At 40.1% G+C, this 17,174-nt stretch overlaps 1 protein-coding gene across 1 annotated transcript in view; it reads right to left on the bottom strand.

Annotated features, from left to right (window-relative positions):
• Positions 1-17,174, bottom strand: part of NRK (Nik related kinase) — an 85,241-nt gene that overhangs the window by 2,728 nt on the left and 65,339 nt on the right. Inside the window, exons 21-29 of the mRNA XM_088527434.1 lie at positions 15,438-15,531; positions 12,909-13,082; positions 12,111-12,240; positions 11,590-11,748; positions 9,742-9,885; positions 8,361-8,495; positions 7,495-7,595; positions 6,803-6,952; positions 3,763-3,922 (exon numbers count right to left, since the gene is read on the bottom strand). Of these exons, the coding sequence (XP_088383560.1) occupies positions 3,763-3,922; positions 6,803-6,952; positions 7,495-7,595; positions 8,361-8,495; positions 9,742-9,885; positions 11,590-11,748; positions 12,111-12,240; positions 12,909-13,082; positions 15,438-15,531 (1,247 nt within the window). The remainder of the gene's footprint in view (positions 1-3,762; positions 3,923-6,802; positions 6,953-7,494; positions 7,596-8,360; positions 8,496-9,741; positions 9,886-11,589; positions 11,749-12,110; positions 12,241-12,908; positions 13,083-15,437; positions 15,532-17,174) is intronic.

Genomic DNA, 17,174 nt, shown 5'->3' with positions numbered 1-17,174 from the left:
TTTTCTGTGCAAAGCTGGACAGGAATTATTTCAAGACTGCTAAAGGATATTGACAGGTCACTGACACATCAATACAAGCAGCTTTTGGTGACACTATCTTGCCTCTCCACACAACATCCTTTTGGCTTCCAACATGAACACTACAGAGGATATCCGCTTTTGTGCCAGTCCTCCAAGAAGATGCAAGCCATTACTCATATGTAAATAACTCATTACTTGTACAAAAGGGCAAAAGTACCCCCAAATCTTACCAACTTCATGTTTCCTAAATCCATTTTTAATCTTGTTTTATAGAAATAAAACATTATACCTCTGTTTGTATTTAGCCCTACCTATGTGAAATATCTTCCAGATTAAATATTGATGGAATAGCTCTACAATTTTAATTTCCCACTGGATTTGACCTCACACAAATATCTGATTAACAGATTGGTCACAGAGGTCCCAGCTATAAGAGGTAGCTATGTTTAGTTTCCCCATCCATCAATAACAACTATCTTGTTTCTTTTCCTTTTTCTGCAGTCAGCCAAGATATTTTCACCAATTGCAAAAGTTTTAATTCAAAATAATTATTTAAAGAAAATTAGAACTGAGCGAAGGACAGCTAGATGGAACGAACCCCAAGGCTAAGACGAGACCTTTTTGTCCCTGAAACACAATCAAAACTTTGAAATAAGCTCATACAGACTAGTGTCAGACCTGCTAAAGTCTGGAAATTCCAAGAGAATGATATCTCATGTGAAACCCTAGATTTGGCCATACAAACAGCATGGTTAGTCAAACCTCTATCATCATAGTTACTGCTTTTGTCTGAAGCCAAAAATGTCAAGGCAAGAAAATGAACAAGAACTGGTGGGAAGCAATTATTTTTAAAAAAGTTAGAGTTCTCTGTTTAAAACTTGAAACAAGTTTTGAGTGATGGGTTGGGTCAATTTGTTCTTAGCTACAATGTGACTCCAAATGGAAGTGAAATAAATCTTGAATATCACGAGACCTCACTCAAATGTGCTATAGTCAACAGTTTTTGTTCCAAAGAAATCCAGATCTGATATACAAAAAACACTGCTGCAGCAGCAATGCAAGAGCTCTCAACATCCTGGAATATTTCGGAGGACAAGTCGGAGAGGAGCTGTTTGGAGACTGCCTCCCTTCAGCTATGGAATGTGCAGAAGTAAAAAGAATGAAAAAAGGACAAAGACAGAAACCTTTCCATGTGAGGACACCTGGATGTGTCCACAGATGAGCTTGTTCATTCAGCTCTCCTAACCTCCCCTGCCTGAGTAGCTGCTTCATGACACTTGTTTGAGCTGCCTGTTACAGGATGGGATGACTTCCTAGCTGGTGGTGCCCATTTCTCTAGACTGACCCAAGTTAAACATCTAGCACATGCTGAGCTCCTGATTTCTATACTGTAAAACTGAGCGGTTAGGACACCATCCTCAGAAGTGTCATCTCCATCTTCCTCCCATTTGTTCCATTGCTCTAAAATACAGTAACAGAAACGAACAGATCATTCTTTCCCCCCATGCAAACGGTTGTCATAGATCGTACACCAAATAGCGGGAGGAATGACTGAGTGAGCATGAGGAAAGAGAACATCCAAATGGCATTCCTGTTGTTAAGATGTAATCAACCTTGTGAAACTGAGAATATCATGCCTAGCCAGATGCGTACTGAAGGACGTTTAAATGAGAGCAATTAATTGGCAGAGTATCACATACTCAGTTGGTCCCAAATGGTGAAGTATTTTTCACTTCAATGCTAGCTGGGTATGTGCAAGAAAAAAAAAAAAAAGGAAAAAAATAAAGTGAATTCCAGGCCACAGGAATGCTTTAGAAACCTACCTCACATTTTTCTTGGTTCAATGACACAGTGCTTTCAGAAATACAGGGGGGGAAGGGAAAAAAAAAAAAAAAGATTGAGCTCTCTGGTCGACTCCTGAGGCGTTTCTGCAAACTCCAGACTAAGTGAAGAAAGCTCTGAGGGCAACCAGTGCCTCATGTCACAAACTGCTAATTTCCTAATAGGAGACAAATCTAAGCATCTCTTCTTGCCATATTTTTTTTTCCCATTCCCTTTTTTCCATCCATCTTTGAAGCACACTGATTTATTAATATGAGGCACTCCTGAGGATGCAGCAGATAGTAAAAATAATACAACCAGAAGATGTAACAGTTACAAATAATATTCATGCTTTAAAAAATATTCTTTAAAATTCTGTTACTTCTCAAGGCAGGAAAAAGGACACTAAATTGAGGACGCTTATGTAGGAAAATAAAAGACTTTAAAGAGTTAAAGAGTTTATGTAAATCACCTATCATATATATACATTACAAGATGGGTAAAACATTGCAGTTAAAAAAAAGTAATAATCTTCATGTTAAATAAGCTTGCTACTTTTCATAATGCCCAAGGAGGGTACTTCCCATAAGGACACAGTTCTTGAAAGCTTCTGCCTCCTTCAGATAACATTTCTCAATACAGCTTCCAATTACACTCAATACTTCTCATTAGAGTGCTTCTTTTTCTGACCTTGCTGGGTAATTGCTCTTTGATCATTACTTCTTATAGTGCTTCTAACATTAACTCAGAAGGGATGTAAAATTTCAACATATCAAAGACCATTCAATAGTTGAGTATGAAAAATGGAGAACTGACGATATATTTTAATTATGCCTTGCAGCTCTGGATACGAGCTGAAGAGTGGTGTGGAGCTTATTTATTGGAGACAGAAACAGCATATAGCTAGCTTGCAAACCTATACAGAAGGGAACTGATTCTTAAAACTGAAACAGTTTTGATGTGCAATTTTATTCTGACAGTTTAAGAAAAAAGAAGATTGCTTTGTAGAAATCTGCATTCTGGAGGTGGGATCAGTACTGCTGACAGTCATCTAGAAATGATGGACCTTGTATTTACTCTGGTGTTACTCCACTGGTTTTAACGGGGTTTCCCTACAAGTTACCCCGTTTTCTAGAAGTCAAAGGAAGAAATCTGAACATGCCTGATTCTGCACTCAGATCTCCATTTTCTACTGTAGTGATAAAATGCTTTTGCACAATATAAGTATCATGGACTTTTTGTTTGTATTATTTTCTTTAAGATGTAGATGAATAGGAGTGAACCAAAATAGAAATTAAAGGTACTGAATAATAACAGCAAAAATCTGCCTGGAATGTTCTTGTTCTTCCCCATACTGCTAGCTGGAAGCTCTCCAGCAAAGGTGAAGCACCCTCCTTTCAGAGCCACCAGAAGCCTGGAGAGACTGAGAGCCTCAGAAATACCCCACACCTGCAGCACTCTGAACTCGAGGTGGTAAAATTAAGGAGTCATCTGGCAGTGGTTAAAGACCTCTTCAATGAGCCCTCTAAAGTTATGAGTTTCTACATAAAATGCTATGAGCTATGAACAATTCAAGTAGGAAACAAAAACAGCCTTTTTCTTTGTAATTCATTTAAATAACATAAGTGAAAATTGGTGGTAGGCTGCATCCTTGGTGAATTTGGCTGGATAGTAACCGCACGATGTGCAAGAATGTTATAGGAATACAAATTCTACGGGACAAATGTGAAGACCCTTTTTACTATCATTGGCTGTCTTAACACAAACATTCATAAATCTGTTTACTCTAGACATCTGCCTTGCTCTGAAGTTGCTTACTGTGCCATACAACAACTTTCAGATGGATACAAACCTAATAAAGAAGTCAGGTTTCATACAGCAGGATCTTACCCTTAATAGAGTGCTATTTTTCATACATACCTACAGATGCTGGCATTTCGCCCCACTGTAAAACAGTTTCCTTTGTGAAGTGCCCATATATATCAATGTATATGCCTTCATCTTCGTAGGTAAGTAAAAGTTCCATTCCACTGGTATTCGGGAGGATGATAATGGCATGTGGGCGAATAGTCCCCTGGATCTGGAATCATATTTTACTAAGATTTATATCAGAAAATGGACTGCAATTCTCGTGACTATATCAATCTAACTGGGCTTGGCAGAGCAATAAAGAGAACCGGCTCGCAGCTCATGGAAAGTGAAAGCGGTGCTTTCAAAAGGCCGTGTATTTTGCTAGCTAGCAAAACTGGGCTAGACATGGGTTTCATCCCCTCCTCGCCCCTTTAGATATTACAGAGGTTTGCAAATAAAACCATGGTCAGTATATCACTTTATATTTACCAGTATTACTTGGGTTCAAGAAGCCAAGGAACCACTGAGAAACAGTAAGATTTACTGACTCATTCTCAAAACACGAGCATTATATAAACAGACACAAGGAAGGTAAATAGAATTTGAATTCAAAATTATTATTTTAGAAGATAAAGGGAGGACAACATCTTCCACATACCATACAATCAGCACTTTCACGTTCCATTGTATTTCTTTAGCCCCACTGAAGAATTGAAAACTGCAAGCTTGACAGTATTTAAAGATAAATAGTTACCTGGACCTTCCAAACACAAGCCGCTCTGCTCTGTCCCTCCCTCCCACATACAATATTCACTAATAACAGTGGCCTTTTAAATGTTGTTCAGCACACATTTTCTGCATGCTACAGGAATAGTGCATTTCATTTACACAAATTATTTTAACAGCCGTTCACTGCACTAGAATCGCTCCCAGAAGTCAACACGTCCCACGTAAGAAAAAAAATGCACATATACAACTATGAAGGTATGAAAGAAAAGGAAGAAGGTTTTGAAAGAAAAAGAACCTTAAAATCAATAACAAAGCATTTCTTTTTTCAAAGCACTACCCAAACCAGGATGTTAATTAAACAGTAAATGAAACCACTGTAATTCATATTTCTATTGGAAACACACAACTGGAGTTTCTACATCATTTGCACAAGCAACACAGATTTTCCTCTTCAAGCACATACATTTATGCAGTCCATAATGGCACAACGAACAGAAAAGAAGCACTGAAGCTGTACTTGCCAAACTGAATACACTCTGGCCAACCACTTGGCTCCGTGCCTCCGCAACAACTATCCGTAACACTAGAACGGGTATCCAGAGCCGCAGAGCAATTTTAATGCGTTGCCTTGGTACTCGCATGAGCGATCGAAGCAGGTAAGAGATGGAGAAAGAGGAAAAGAGGGTACCACAGAGCAAAAGTATCTCAAGTCAGCCTGTTAACGCCTGGTCTGTTGCCACTACAAAGCTCCTTGAGAGAATTATCTGGTCTATCTGGTGCTCTTTCAAGTAACAAAATACTGAAAAAGACACAGCCACCGTAGCAGCAGATTTATTTCAGGTGGAAGACTCTTAAGGGAAAAGGTATTTTTAGTACATACTAAAGTTTTGTGGAAAAGCATACACATGGAGTCACAGTCATCCTAAAGGTGCCCCACATATTCAGGGCATCCACCTGGGGAGTATCTCTCATCATGTACATAATTATATTTCGAGCCTTTTGCAAAACTGGAAGTGCTAAGAAGGTTCACTTTTTTCTTTGCCTTTCATATCACGGGCAATTATGTTAATGGTCTTTCTGACAAGTCATTAGTCACCTCGCTGAGGAACCTGCTTGCAGGGTGGCACACAGGCATCGCCATCAGTTTTACAAAGTGATGGCAGTTTTCAACAGCTGCATATAGTCAGCGGTGCTACTGTCTGTTGCATCAAACATATTAACAACAGAAAAACAAAGTTCCTCAGTAAAAGAGATTTTAGCAAGTAATTAGACATATTATTCTGAATATCTAGAAAGTTACTTTTAATTAAAAGACGTTTATAAACTTGGGCTTGACAGCATTTGAAGGGTGGCAGTAGTCACTTTGGGGGTGCAGGGGGTGATCAAGAGGCTCGCTATGGAAGAGGCATGGGTATTCATTTGGTTGGAAAACACAGGGCTGAGAGCACATTGCGAATAAATAAATAAAAAGATGAGTTCAAGGCACAGGCTACAACATGCAGATCTGGAATCGGACTGGTTGCAAACTGCCCAAATTCCCTTTGGGTCGCGTTGCCTCGGGATCTCGTGAGGCAGTGGCACTCGGACGAGCTACCCCTTTCCCAGGACAGGGCACAGTTGCCTTGAGGGAGGTTTTCATGAGAGTGAAGGGCCCTGCAGGAGCCTCCTGCCAGGCCGGAGGAGTCGGCATCGTCTACTAGTGTTTTGAACCTAACTCCTCAAGTTTCCGTGGCTTTTGGAACCCACAAATTTGAAAAGGACTATCTGCAGCTAAAAGACAAGCAAATAAAACATTAAAACCAGAGCACAAACTTCATACTGAGCAGCCCTATGCCTGCCACTCATGTCTGTAGAGGAATTACTTTGTTAGACGAGTTTTGATGAGTTTATAGTGGTCACATCATTCCAGCAAACAGACGCACAAGGCAATATGCACGAATTAACCCAAAATGAACATTTTCGTGCCATCTGAAATTGAAAATCTAAGGAGAAAAGCCTTAATCAGCTTGTTATCAATATTAAAAAGCACACTGGTAGATTGTAAAAGTCACCTAAATTCACATAGATATTTTTGTGACTTTTAACACTTTAAAGAAGTCCTAAAGATTCTGGATAAACCGATCAAACATACTATTCTCCATACATCAGGCTTTCTGACCAATTACAAAATTGAAATTCATAATACAAGAAAAGAAAGGTTTTTAAAAGAAGTTCATTGTTATACAATCCATGTGAAAAGTTGTTTTCTATTAGCTGGCATAAAAAAATTATTCTCCTCCATTTTCTTTCTTTTGAAATAAAACACAGCATTGTACTCAATCACCATCAACATACAGTCCAACAAACAGATGTGTTTACTTATTTTTTTGGAATATCTTACATGTGTTGGAAGGTACAGGTCATACACAGATCCAGAATCCACATCAATAGCATGAAAGCCAACTAGGGAGCCATATATCACCTTTAATCTTTGTCCATTTTCAACTGTCAGGTCAACTGACAGTGGTTTGTGATGAAGTGACGTAAAGGACTGGAAAAAGAAAAATCAGACACTATATAACACAATAAAAATGTTGGTTTCCAGATCAACACAGACAGTCTTTCTTTAGAATTTTTAGCACTTAAGCATTACTTATTTTTGTTATTGTTGTACATAGCATTAAAGGACTTAGAAGCCTTAGAAGAAATTTGGGTAATTCACGTTTGTTCTAAAAACAAACAAAACAAAAGATTCTAGAAATGGACTAGGTAAAAGTTAGACTAAATACCATTCATGTTAAATTCCTCCGTCTTCTGAGGGAAATCAGCATCAGCTTTGTGAATTCAACCATGCAATTTGGCACTGCACTAAAACAAGGTATCTACACCCAACAGAAACCTGACTGTGACAGTTTCATGCCTGTCACCTCCAATGCACGTCAAGAGAGCTACATTCTCCTTAAAAGATTATTTTATCTTTACCTAGAAATAAATGTTATGCAAAGCAACAAAAAGCAAAAGCAAAGAGTAGGTGGTAAGATAGTGAGGGACAGAGATATATCTGAACCAAAGTGAAGTTTAAGTTTCACTTACCTTAAAAGCCATGAATTTGTGATAAGGCTTTGGAGCCCAAGCATAAACTTCCACTGAGTTTTTCAAAGCAATTACAAGGAATTTAATTCGCTCGTATTTTACTGTAAGACAAGAACAACAATTTCTAAGGTCGCAGATGGAGCAGATGGTTGGTTTAAACTAAAACCAACTTAATCACATGGAATGATTGGAATTATTAATGGAATAACATTTATATACTCTGTGTGTGATTATACGTTCATTGTTTGCTTGCCAAGAAGTTTTAGGGATGAAGGTGTTACAGAATGGAGTTAAGGCGTGCTTTATGGGGGAGACAGGCTTGCTCACTCCTTGACACTTAAAACAGAAGCATTTAAAACTTCCCAAACATATACCAGAGTTTAAACAAAGCTATACTCAGGTGTTCTATAATATAGTCACAAGGATAAGCTGTACAATGTCCAACCTAATCTCACTATGGACATTCTACAAATAAAATTTACTAGGGCTTTGCTAGTCCAATTTTACTAGTTTAACTAGCAGCTACTCAGGATCGGGAGAGAAGCTGAATACTGCGCATGTGGAAAATCTAACTCTAATGAAGACCTTAAGTAACAGAAGAACTTTTAAACTGAGCAACAAACTGTGGCCACCTGCGCAGGAAATAGCTGTAATGCAATCTGGTAACACTGCAAGGAGAGAAGCTACCTGGAAATCAAGGGAGCAAAGCATCTGCCACATAAAGTAAGGAGATTTGCCAACAGCCAGAAACATTATGCCCATGTGTAATGCAATTCTGAAATAAGGCCAAATTAAAATGCTGGTGTAGGATGATTAATCAAAGAATGATCACGCAGAACTCTAAGAACAACACAAAAAGTCCTTACCAACTTTGTAGTGTACGCAGCCTTCCAGCTCACCCACAGACACCCAGCCTTGCCGCTTCTCCACCTCTGGATCATTGCGTAAAATTTTGTTTCTTAGCCACGATAAGTAATACACTCTTAACTTATTCTTCTTCCCTGGGATTTGCAGGAAAAAACAGGTATAATGATTTAGCTCACTGAAGCACAAAGCCTCTTGCACCCCAAAAAAGCCAAGATCTATGACCTTGAATACAGAAGCCTTCGTGCCTCATCAGGGTGAGCAGAGACTCACAGCACTAGCACAGGAAAGAAGTCTTGTGTGATGATAGCACTCAAGGGGCAACTGGAATATGAACAACCCTATGGCATTTGGCATATGCAACTCAAGCTTCAGGCAAGATTTTCCCAATAAAAATTCTTCCCTTAAGCTAGAGAATAGGTCTCTGTAGATACATGTATTATCAGAAATAACCAGATGATCTGGCATTTGCTCTCTGTTGGGGAGGAAGGAATACAAATAGCGCCTGCAACAGTCGTTTTGAATAAGTGACTCTTTTAGGTCCAATTAACTGACAATCTTCATTACAGGTAGCTATTTTCTTTTGGAAGTCTTGTAGGGAGAGAATTACTTCATCATCTTTTACCTCAGTCAACCTTTCTATTGCTTTACTTCATAGGGATGTGGGATCACAAGGTGATCCTCCTAAAGAGGAGGACCACGTCATGTGAACGACTGAAAACTGGCAATAAGGGACAAACAGCTCTTGCCATCACCTACCACTGTGAGTTTGGCTGCAGGAATTGCAGCAATGCACTGCTGGACCTACATCTCTGACCTCATTCTGTACAAAGCATCCTTAGAGGACACACTTAACTCACAGGCAAATAGGGGCAAAGTGCCTTGGCAAGGTAGAATTTAAGATCTTTGTCAGTAGAGGTTGTAGATGCTACTCCATCTGATGCTACTGCTAATTTCACAGCATAGATCACCCCAATATTATTGTTTGTACATCTTCTTGACCACTGAATGAGGTTATTTAATGATATTTTAATATAACTGCACTCTAATTAGTGCTCATCTATCACAGGAACACGTAAACAAACACAAACTGGCAAACTATTACTCGCTGAGAACCAGCTCATTTTAAGGATATGACACACATTATACCTCCTGCAAGCTATCTTACACATTAACCAGATAATGAAATACCCTAAAACCTCATTGGAATCCGAAATGTGAATGTAAATGTTGAAAATTCAAGATTGTTTTCCTATTAACAGAAGTAACTGTCCTGTGATTTTCTGCAAGAGCAAATTCCTCAACCTAGTTTATAACCTAATTCTTCTTTTTAATTGCTTCCAAACCCAATGCAGGTCAGATACTTTTAGACACTGAACTAACCTGATATAGTAATTAGCACATTGAGTCCTTCCAGAACATCCATTTGCTGGAATCGTCTCCTTGTAATTAGGGAATAAACTCTTCCTTGCCCACTTCTGTCCAACAGCCATAACCCATTCTCTGTTCCAACCAGTAAATTCACTCCTGTTAATACACAGTAAGAAAGTAAAACATAAATCGCCTAACGATTCCAATCTTACCCAGTGTTAATTATTTTTAGAATTGATTTTTGTTTGAGCTTTCTTAATGGTACCTGGTAATTTTTCTGTTGTTCGGTGGAAGACCTCTCAGAAAAATGAAAGAAAAAAAAAAAAAAAAAACCGAATCTCAGCATTAAAGCTTTAACCCAGCAGAGCACTTATGTTCACATAACTTGAAGCATGAGTAATTCCACTGAAGGCAATGTGTTTTTAAACAACAAGGAAAAGCTCTGTGAACTTGAACTTTTCTGCTGACCTTGGAAAGTGCTGGTAAGCACTGCAAAAAACTCAGAGCCCGGCACCACTCTTCTGTCACACAGGAGATGCAACTGAATGATCTGAGAATCAATTCCAGTTTTAAAAACTATGACCCTCCTTTCTCCCTTGAAAGACAAGATTCAAAGTTCAGGAGGAGGACTAAACTTGTTTAAGGAGGGGCTGCTGATATTAGGAAGGAGAGTGTTTGTTTGGAAAACAGTCTGTGCAAAAATAAATAAATAAAAATAAATATCTTTCAAGTGCCAAAATAAAGGAATGAATCTATCTGAAAATCAATTGCTCCCAAGGAAGCAAAGGCTCCAGTGGGCTGTCAACACCAGAGGATGCACCCAGTATAAAAATTTTGTTTGTTTGCAATGACAGCTACATCTCCTATTCAGCAGGTTCTAAAGAAATGACATAAGGCATCCTGCTGTAACAAGCAAACTTTCAGTGGCAATGCTCTGCTGAGTACCTGGTGCTCTTCAACCTCAGCATACATTTACTTACAGACCTTGCAACGCAGCTCCATTCTCAACTTAAATCCTTGAGCTTCTTCAAACATGTATTACACAAAACTTGTGAAGCTGCAAACTGGAAAACTACACTTCCTTTAGCTAATGTTTCACCTATTGCATGTACTGTTCATTCCAGACTCAAAAAATGACTACAGGTAAATGGCTGGGTGACTCCCATAGAATACTTCTCTGGAAGTAGACAGATCGTTAAAACAACTCAAGAATTTAGCTGCTGTGAGACTGGGTCAAGGTTTTCAGCTGCTGAAAATCAGTCTGTCTACACTGATCTTGGTTTCATGCCACATGAAGCTGACCCTGTAAAAGGTTGATCCAGCAAGATCGAAACTAGGGAAGGAGAGTATTTTGCAAGAGTGATGCCTACAACGTGCTTCAGACTCCAATTGCTCAAATTCTCACAGGGGGATACTTGGAAGAACTAACAAACACAACAGCAAAAGTCTGCAGAACTTGAAGCATTTTCACTCCTCAACTTGATGGATACCTGGGCAGAACTTAACACAACCAACTAAACACTTTTTCAGGTAAGGGAGACAAAGCATCACAAACCTTCTTTGTTTCACATTACTAAAACACTTGTATCTTTTGGCTGTTTCAGCAGAGTTTTAACTTTGTGTCCATGTTTTCTTACACTGATGCACAAAATCCGTTGCAACTGTAACATGTCTGTTTGCCACCTTTTTGGGCGCAGGCAATGCCCTGTTAGTGGTGTGTAGCTACGTACCTAGTGAACAACTCCAGATTTCCTGACAGGAGATGTGCAGTACAACTATAAAACCTGCCTGGCAGATGCTGACAACTGCTACTGCTGCTGTCTTCCCTTCTTACACAAGCCCAGGTGCTTCTGAGCTTACCCCACAAAGCAGCACACAGGATCTCCGAGTTGAATTTCTTCTTGTATTTACGAATTTCTGGACTGTCACTCTGCGGGCGGATATTTGTTGGGTTAACGTTGACAACAGAGCCCTTCCTCACATTCTCTCTCCTGACAGGCTCGGGTTTGGCACTAGATGCTAGAAGAAAAGACATATGGAGTCACAAAAAAATGTGAATGTTGGTCTCTTTTTTGGCCTGTTTATGGCAGATCCCACAAAAATCAGAAGACACCCTGGAAGCATAACACAAACAAACAAAAAAAATCCAGAAAATTTCTCATGTATTCCTGAGTATGTACTGTGAAAACACAGCAGTAGAGCAAGCTGCATTCACAAGCTGTACAATGAAGCTCAGCAATGTGCAGTTTCAGTTCCTTGAGGTGTTAGCGATAGTTTCAATTTTCACACAATAATCTTCCCTGACTACTCTCCACTTGCCCAAAAAAGGAGAAAAAAAGGCCCAGGAATGGCATTATATGAGAAGGGTAAAGCATACTCACGAGAATTACAGGGAAGTCCTACTGGACTGGTGGGAGGGGTGATTGGCAGAAGTCTAGGATCTATGAATGAAGTAAATGATGTTGTAGATGATGTACTGCTTTTGGAAGGCGTACTTTCAGTGCACGGTGTCTACAATGAAAAACAAGGTGTATTCAGGAGGACAACACTGGGGGAGCAGACAGCACACAGCAATGTGTGAGCGCCTCTGAAGTTTAGATGAAGTGGCATGTGGCATAAATAGATGTGACAAATACAGCAGTAGATACACAGTATAAATTCAGTGAGGAAAACAGAAAGCGTACGCGAAGATTGTGTCAGGATTCTTGCTAGACAGTTCACTGCAATGAAATAATTGGTCCCTAGAAGGGCAGAGTGAAAAAGAGTCTCCTTACACTCCAATCACACTGCCCTGTCTCACCACTAGCACAGGGATTTGGAGCAATGTCCTTCTTCAAGGAGGAAGCTGTTGCCTGAAGTAAGGCTGTTTTTAGGCCCCATCTCACGACAGAGCTATTATCTACTTTCAGTAACACGCTTCTCCCCGAGAGAGACATAGCATCCCCTATGCTCGTAGCATCATTACAGTTTCTTGAAGCTGCCAAGATGTGTTTCCCTGGTGCCTGCTCCTGTGTACCATCAACTGACACCTGTGCTGAAGGCAACCCAGAGACAGTGACTAGAAGCAGGCCAGAGCGCTGTACTGATAGCTTTACAGGCAAAGGAGCAGAGGGCAAAACTCATTGAGCTTTCGGGTTTGCGTGTATTTTCCATCTAACAAATCTAATTTTATTGCGTACCTTATTCACAGATTTGTTCTGAGGTTCCTGGCTAGTTAGTGGTACTTTTAACTGGTTCACAGAAGAGTCTGAAACTTGGCTTTGCTGGAGGAGATCTGGCAGGAGATAGTTCTGGTTGTTCACACTCCAGAGGCCTTCTTGGGTGCTAGAAAGTTGTTTTCCTAAAATCGGATCCTGCACAAGAGAACACATGGTTAAAGCCCACATCTGGCACACTTCCAGTACACTAAGCAAATCCACTTAATAAGACCAATAACTAATGAAGAGGCAGGGGAGGGTGCTACTATACTCTGCACAATGCATCAGGTAAAGATGAGCCATACAGAAAGATTAAAATAAAAAGGAAATAAAAGCATGTGGCAACATCTAAGACTTCAACACAGACTTTCACCTCCTAAGTGTTCCAAAAACATTACTCTTTTACCATACCTCAAGCAGTAGGTAAAGTAGTAACTTAATCCTCAGAGATACTTGACACAGAGAATAAAGTGACTTGTCCTCACCCTAGAGATCTGACCTCTATCAAGGTCAGATGCAGGCACTGCTTGATTCAGGACCTGCATTCAGTTCAAAACACCTTATTAGTTTCATTGCTACTTTACATCTACCGAGTCAGGAAACCTTCTTTTAGAATGATCACATTCACTAGGATCCTGTTTCAACCTTGCCAATAAGTAAGATTTGATTCTGTAGTCCTCCTTGTGGGGTATCTCACTAATTTTGAGGATTTACTAGTAAACTACATAAGTTATGAGGCATCACACAAAGTCTCTCCACTGACGCTGTGAAGTTTACAACTGAGCATTATTTGAATGCTGGCCAATATATCCCACAAAGACAGTCAATTCTAAAAAAAAGATGTTTTTAAAGTCAAGTAATTATCCAGAAAACAATCTCATACTCTGAGTAATTTATATCTTTTTTTAGCCTTTTTTTTTTTTTTTAAATAACCTGGGTTACTGTTTGAGATAAATAAACAAACTCACTATAAGCTTTTCTGTTCAGTTTTGGGGATAGTTTAGCTGAACTGAACCAAACCTCCCTCTGAATTGCTTGGGCAGTTCACTACACCCTAACCACTTCAAATCAGCTCATGCTGAAGGGCCTGGAAAAGGGATGTTGGAAAAAGCCAAGAAGCCTCACAGTCAAATAGGATTCTCTGTGAGAAGAGGTGGGAAAAGCTGGAGGGACCAGATATTTGGGAGGAGAGGTAGAAGTCTGCCTGTTCTGCCTCCAGAGACTCCCTCCCCAGGCTCACCAAAAAATGGGACCTCCACCCTTCTCCATCCATTCCATCCTCAATCTGGGACTCAAAAACCCCATCCTTCTCCCTTCCCTCAAACTGTCAATTCCCAGCTATAAGGAGAAAGGAAAGCATTGGGTTGTTCTCACTACAGGAAAGAAAGGGACAGGGTTGAGGTGGAGAACCAGGGGAGAGCTCTGAAGCTGGGAAGGGGAGGCTGGAGTCAAGATTTTGATTCCTTCTCAATCATGAGGGTGGAGATGGAGCAACTATGAAGGTGAAATGGTTTAATGCAGCACAACCATTTCTGTCATGCTGCTGTTCTGAATTGGTGGAAATGAAAGAATTTCATTTCTGGTATGGATCAATAAACTTTAAAATAACAGCTCAAGTTCAGTTTAGATCTGAGGAAGGCAAACAATGTGAGCTGTTGAGGTTACAGCTCAGTCTGATTCCTTGTTTATAATTCCTTCTCCAAAGAAGGGTCTGAAGCTTAGAAATCACACCTGGGGCAAAATAAACTTTTTTACTTTTTCCTTCCTAGCTCCTCCATAGCTCACGTTAGCAGAAGTGGGGAAAACAGTTTCACAGCAATTTATTTTCCCTGTTAAATAAAAATACATTCAATAGAGTGAGAAGTGTTCTGGCATTGTGTGTAAGCCTTATTACTGTATTTTTTGTTTGTTTTGTTTTTGACCACAAAGAACATTGTTCTGCTTTGTGTGACTTCTATCTTGCACTAATATTTATCACTGAGGAAAATCCACAGGACACTTGAAGTCTTTGGCTTCATAGCTGGGAAGGAGCCAGAACAGGGTATATGAGAGGACAGACATTTTCACCCATTCTAGAAGGATGAAGTTGTTTTTTTCCTCCTGCAGGCAACATTAAGAGGCAAAGAATACTTCTCTTTAAATTGGAATAAAAAAGTCACCATTTTTAAAAATGCCAACAATACACATTGACTATAATCAATAGCATTGCTTTTTTGAATTCCTCCAGTGTGTTCAGGGAAAATGTTGATATCACAAAGTACTGCCAGGTCAATAACAAGGACAAATAGAGATGCAAAATTTTGTAACTAAATGTAAGCATACTTATAGGAAACACAAAACCTGAAACAATTCACATTTTCTCAAGGCTTATGGCTATAATTTGAAATGACTGAACAGGACTTCATGGTGAAAAGGCTGCCCTAAAGAAGTGGATGCAATGTTCATCACGTACATTAATGATCTGGCTCCCCACACACGCTGTACCCACCCCTCTACAAATGGCCAAATTACCTTCTGTTCTGTGACAGTGCTTTGGGGTTTCAGTTCAATTCCATCTGGTACTCTTGTCCTTGAGAAATCTGCCACTCGGTTACTTAGCAGTTGCCTGGTAACAAATTCCAATTAATGAAGAGAACTACTTTGGGGGAAAAAAAGAAAAAAAAAAAAAGACCTTGACATACACATGTTCAAAACTGAGTGTAATTAATGTTCACCAGTTACATGGTAAGGTTCTCATACAAACACAAGCTGATCAGTCTGTGGGCCTCCCTGAGCAGCCATGAGTCCAAGGACCCTTCACAGCGAGAAGTTCTCCCCACCTCAAGGGATGGCTCCGCTACAGCTCACGGGTCATTGCGCTGGTCAGGACAGGGAGAACTGCTCCTTTGAGAAGTGCCTGCTTCCAAACGTGTCCTGGCTTGTACACTGCCCTGAGGGGAGCAATCACCAAGCACCCGCAGCTCCTGCAAAGGGCATCGATGCTGGGCAGCTCTAAACTGGTACCAAGCGCTGGGGAAAGCGGCGGCAGGGCCCTTGTGCCAATGCTCATGACCAGCTATGCTGGAGTTTGAGCCCTGTGAGGCAGTCCCTACAACAGGGGATTCTGTTAATCCCCTGATTAACAGAAATAGACAGTGAAGCACAAAGAGGTAGAAGAACTTCAGAGCTGCTGGACTGATTCAAACCAAGTGCCAACCTATTCGATATCGTGTCTTCAACAGTAACCAGAGACAGATCCCTAAGGAAAGGCTAAGAACAGACCAAGCGCATATTAGGATATACCCTCATTGTTCCAGTTAGCTGCACCTAAGCAAGCTCCTACACAAGCACTGAGACTTTTGTGCTTTGAACTGTTTTGCAGAAATGCAACAACCTCAAACTTCTGTCAATGAAGCTCTGAACCCATTTCTCTATACTTTCATTCCTTATTTATCTGATTCAGAGCCCTCTCATTCCTGCAATCCATTTAAGTGTACTTAGTTTTTGCTTTTTCCAGTAATTAGGAAATTGCCTCAATTCAGGATGCTAGTGTGAAGGGCTCTACAGTGCTACTAGTGCTGAAATGTAACGGTAGAAGAATTTTGGAGCTTTTTTTTTTTTTTTTTTTTCCTATGTTGCCAAGGTAGTAATAAAGAATGTGGCGTGGTGCAGAGTTTACTGCTTTAATATGGGCATGAAGAGCTTTGTTTGCTTATTTCTCTCCTACAAGAGCAGTAAACATGGAACATATGCACTGTACAAGCAGGGATGATGCTGGGTCACATACAATGACATCCTTTCCCTAAAACAAAACAAAAAAAAAAGGATGTGTTCAAGAAGGAATTCTGGTTCATCTCATTGAAGAGAAAAGCACCACCAAAAGTTGTTTTTTCCGGTAAAGGACAGCTGTCTTGGTCCCAGCTTCCTAGGAAAATTATGTCCTCAGTGAAGCCAGCAGAATCCAACCAAGAGGATATGAACTGTTTTCCTGACTATGCCCCTCCCAAGACTTGTCCTCCTAAGTACCTCGATGGAAGGTGGAACGTGAGTATCAAAAGCTGCTCCATGGACCGGCTAAGAACAAGAAAAGAGATCACTTTCAACTGCCACCTAAAACCTGGCCCAAGGTGTCTCAGCCAAAACCAACACACAAACACTCCTACAGAAGCAGCTCCAGACCTGGCACTCACAGGCTTTACATAACAGAAGAAAACGGTTTTGAACAGAACCATGCATGCTTTCAGGTGCACTGAATGAGCTCCAAGATTT

Source organism: Tinamus guttatus, unplaced genomic scaffold, assembly GCF_059628265.1.
Source record: "Tinamus guttatus ecotype Peru unplaced genomic scaffold, ASM5962826v1 Tinamus_guttatus_pri_ptg000287l, whole genome shotgun sequence".
NCBI lineage: Eukaryota > Metazoa > Chordata > Aves > Tinamiformes > Tinamidae > Tinamus > Tinamus guttatus.
This window is presented reverse-complemented; position numbering and strand designations above follow the sequence as displayed.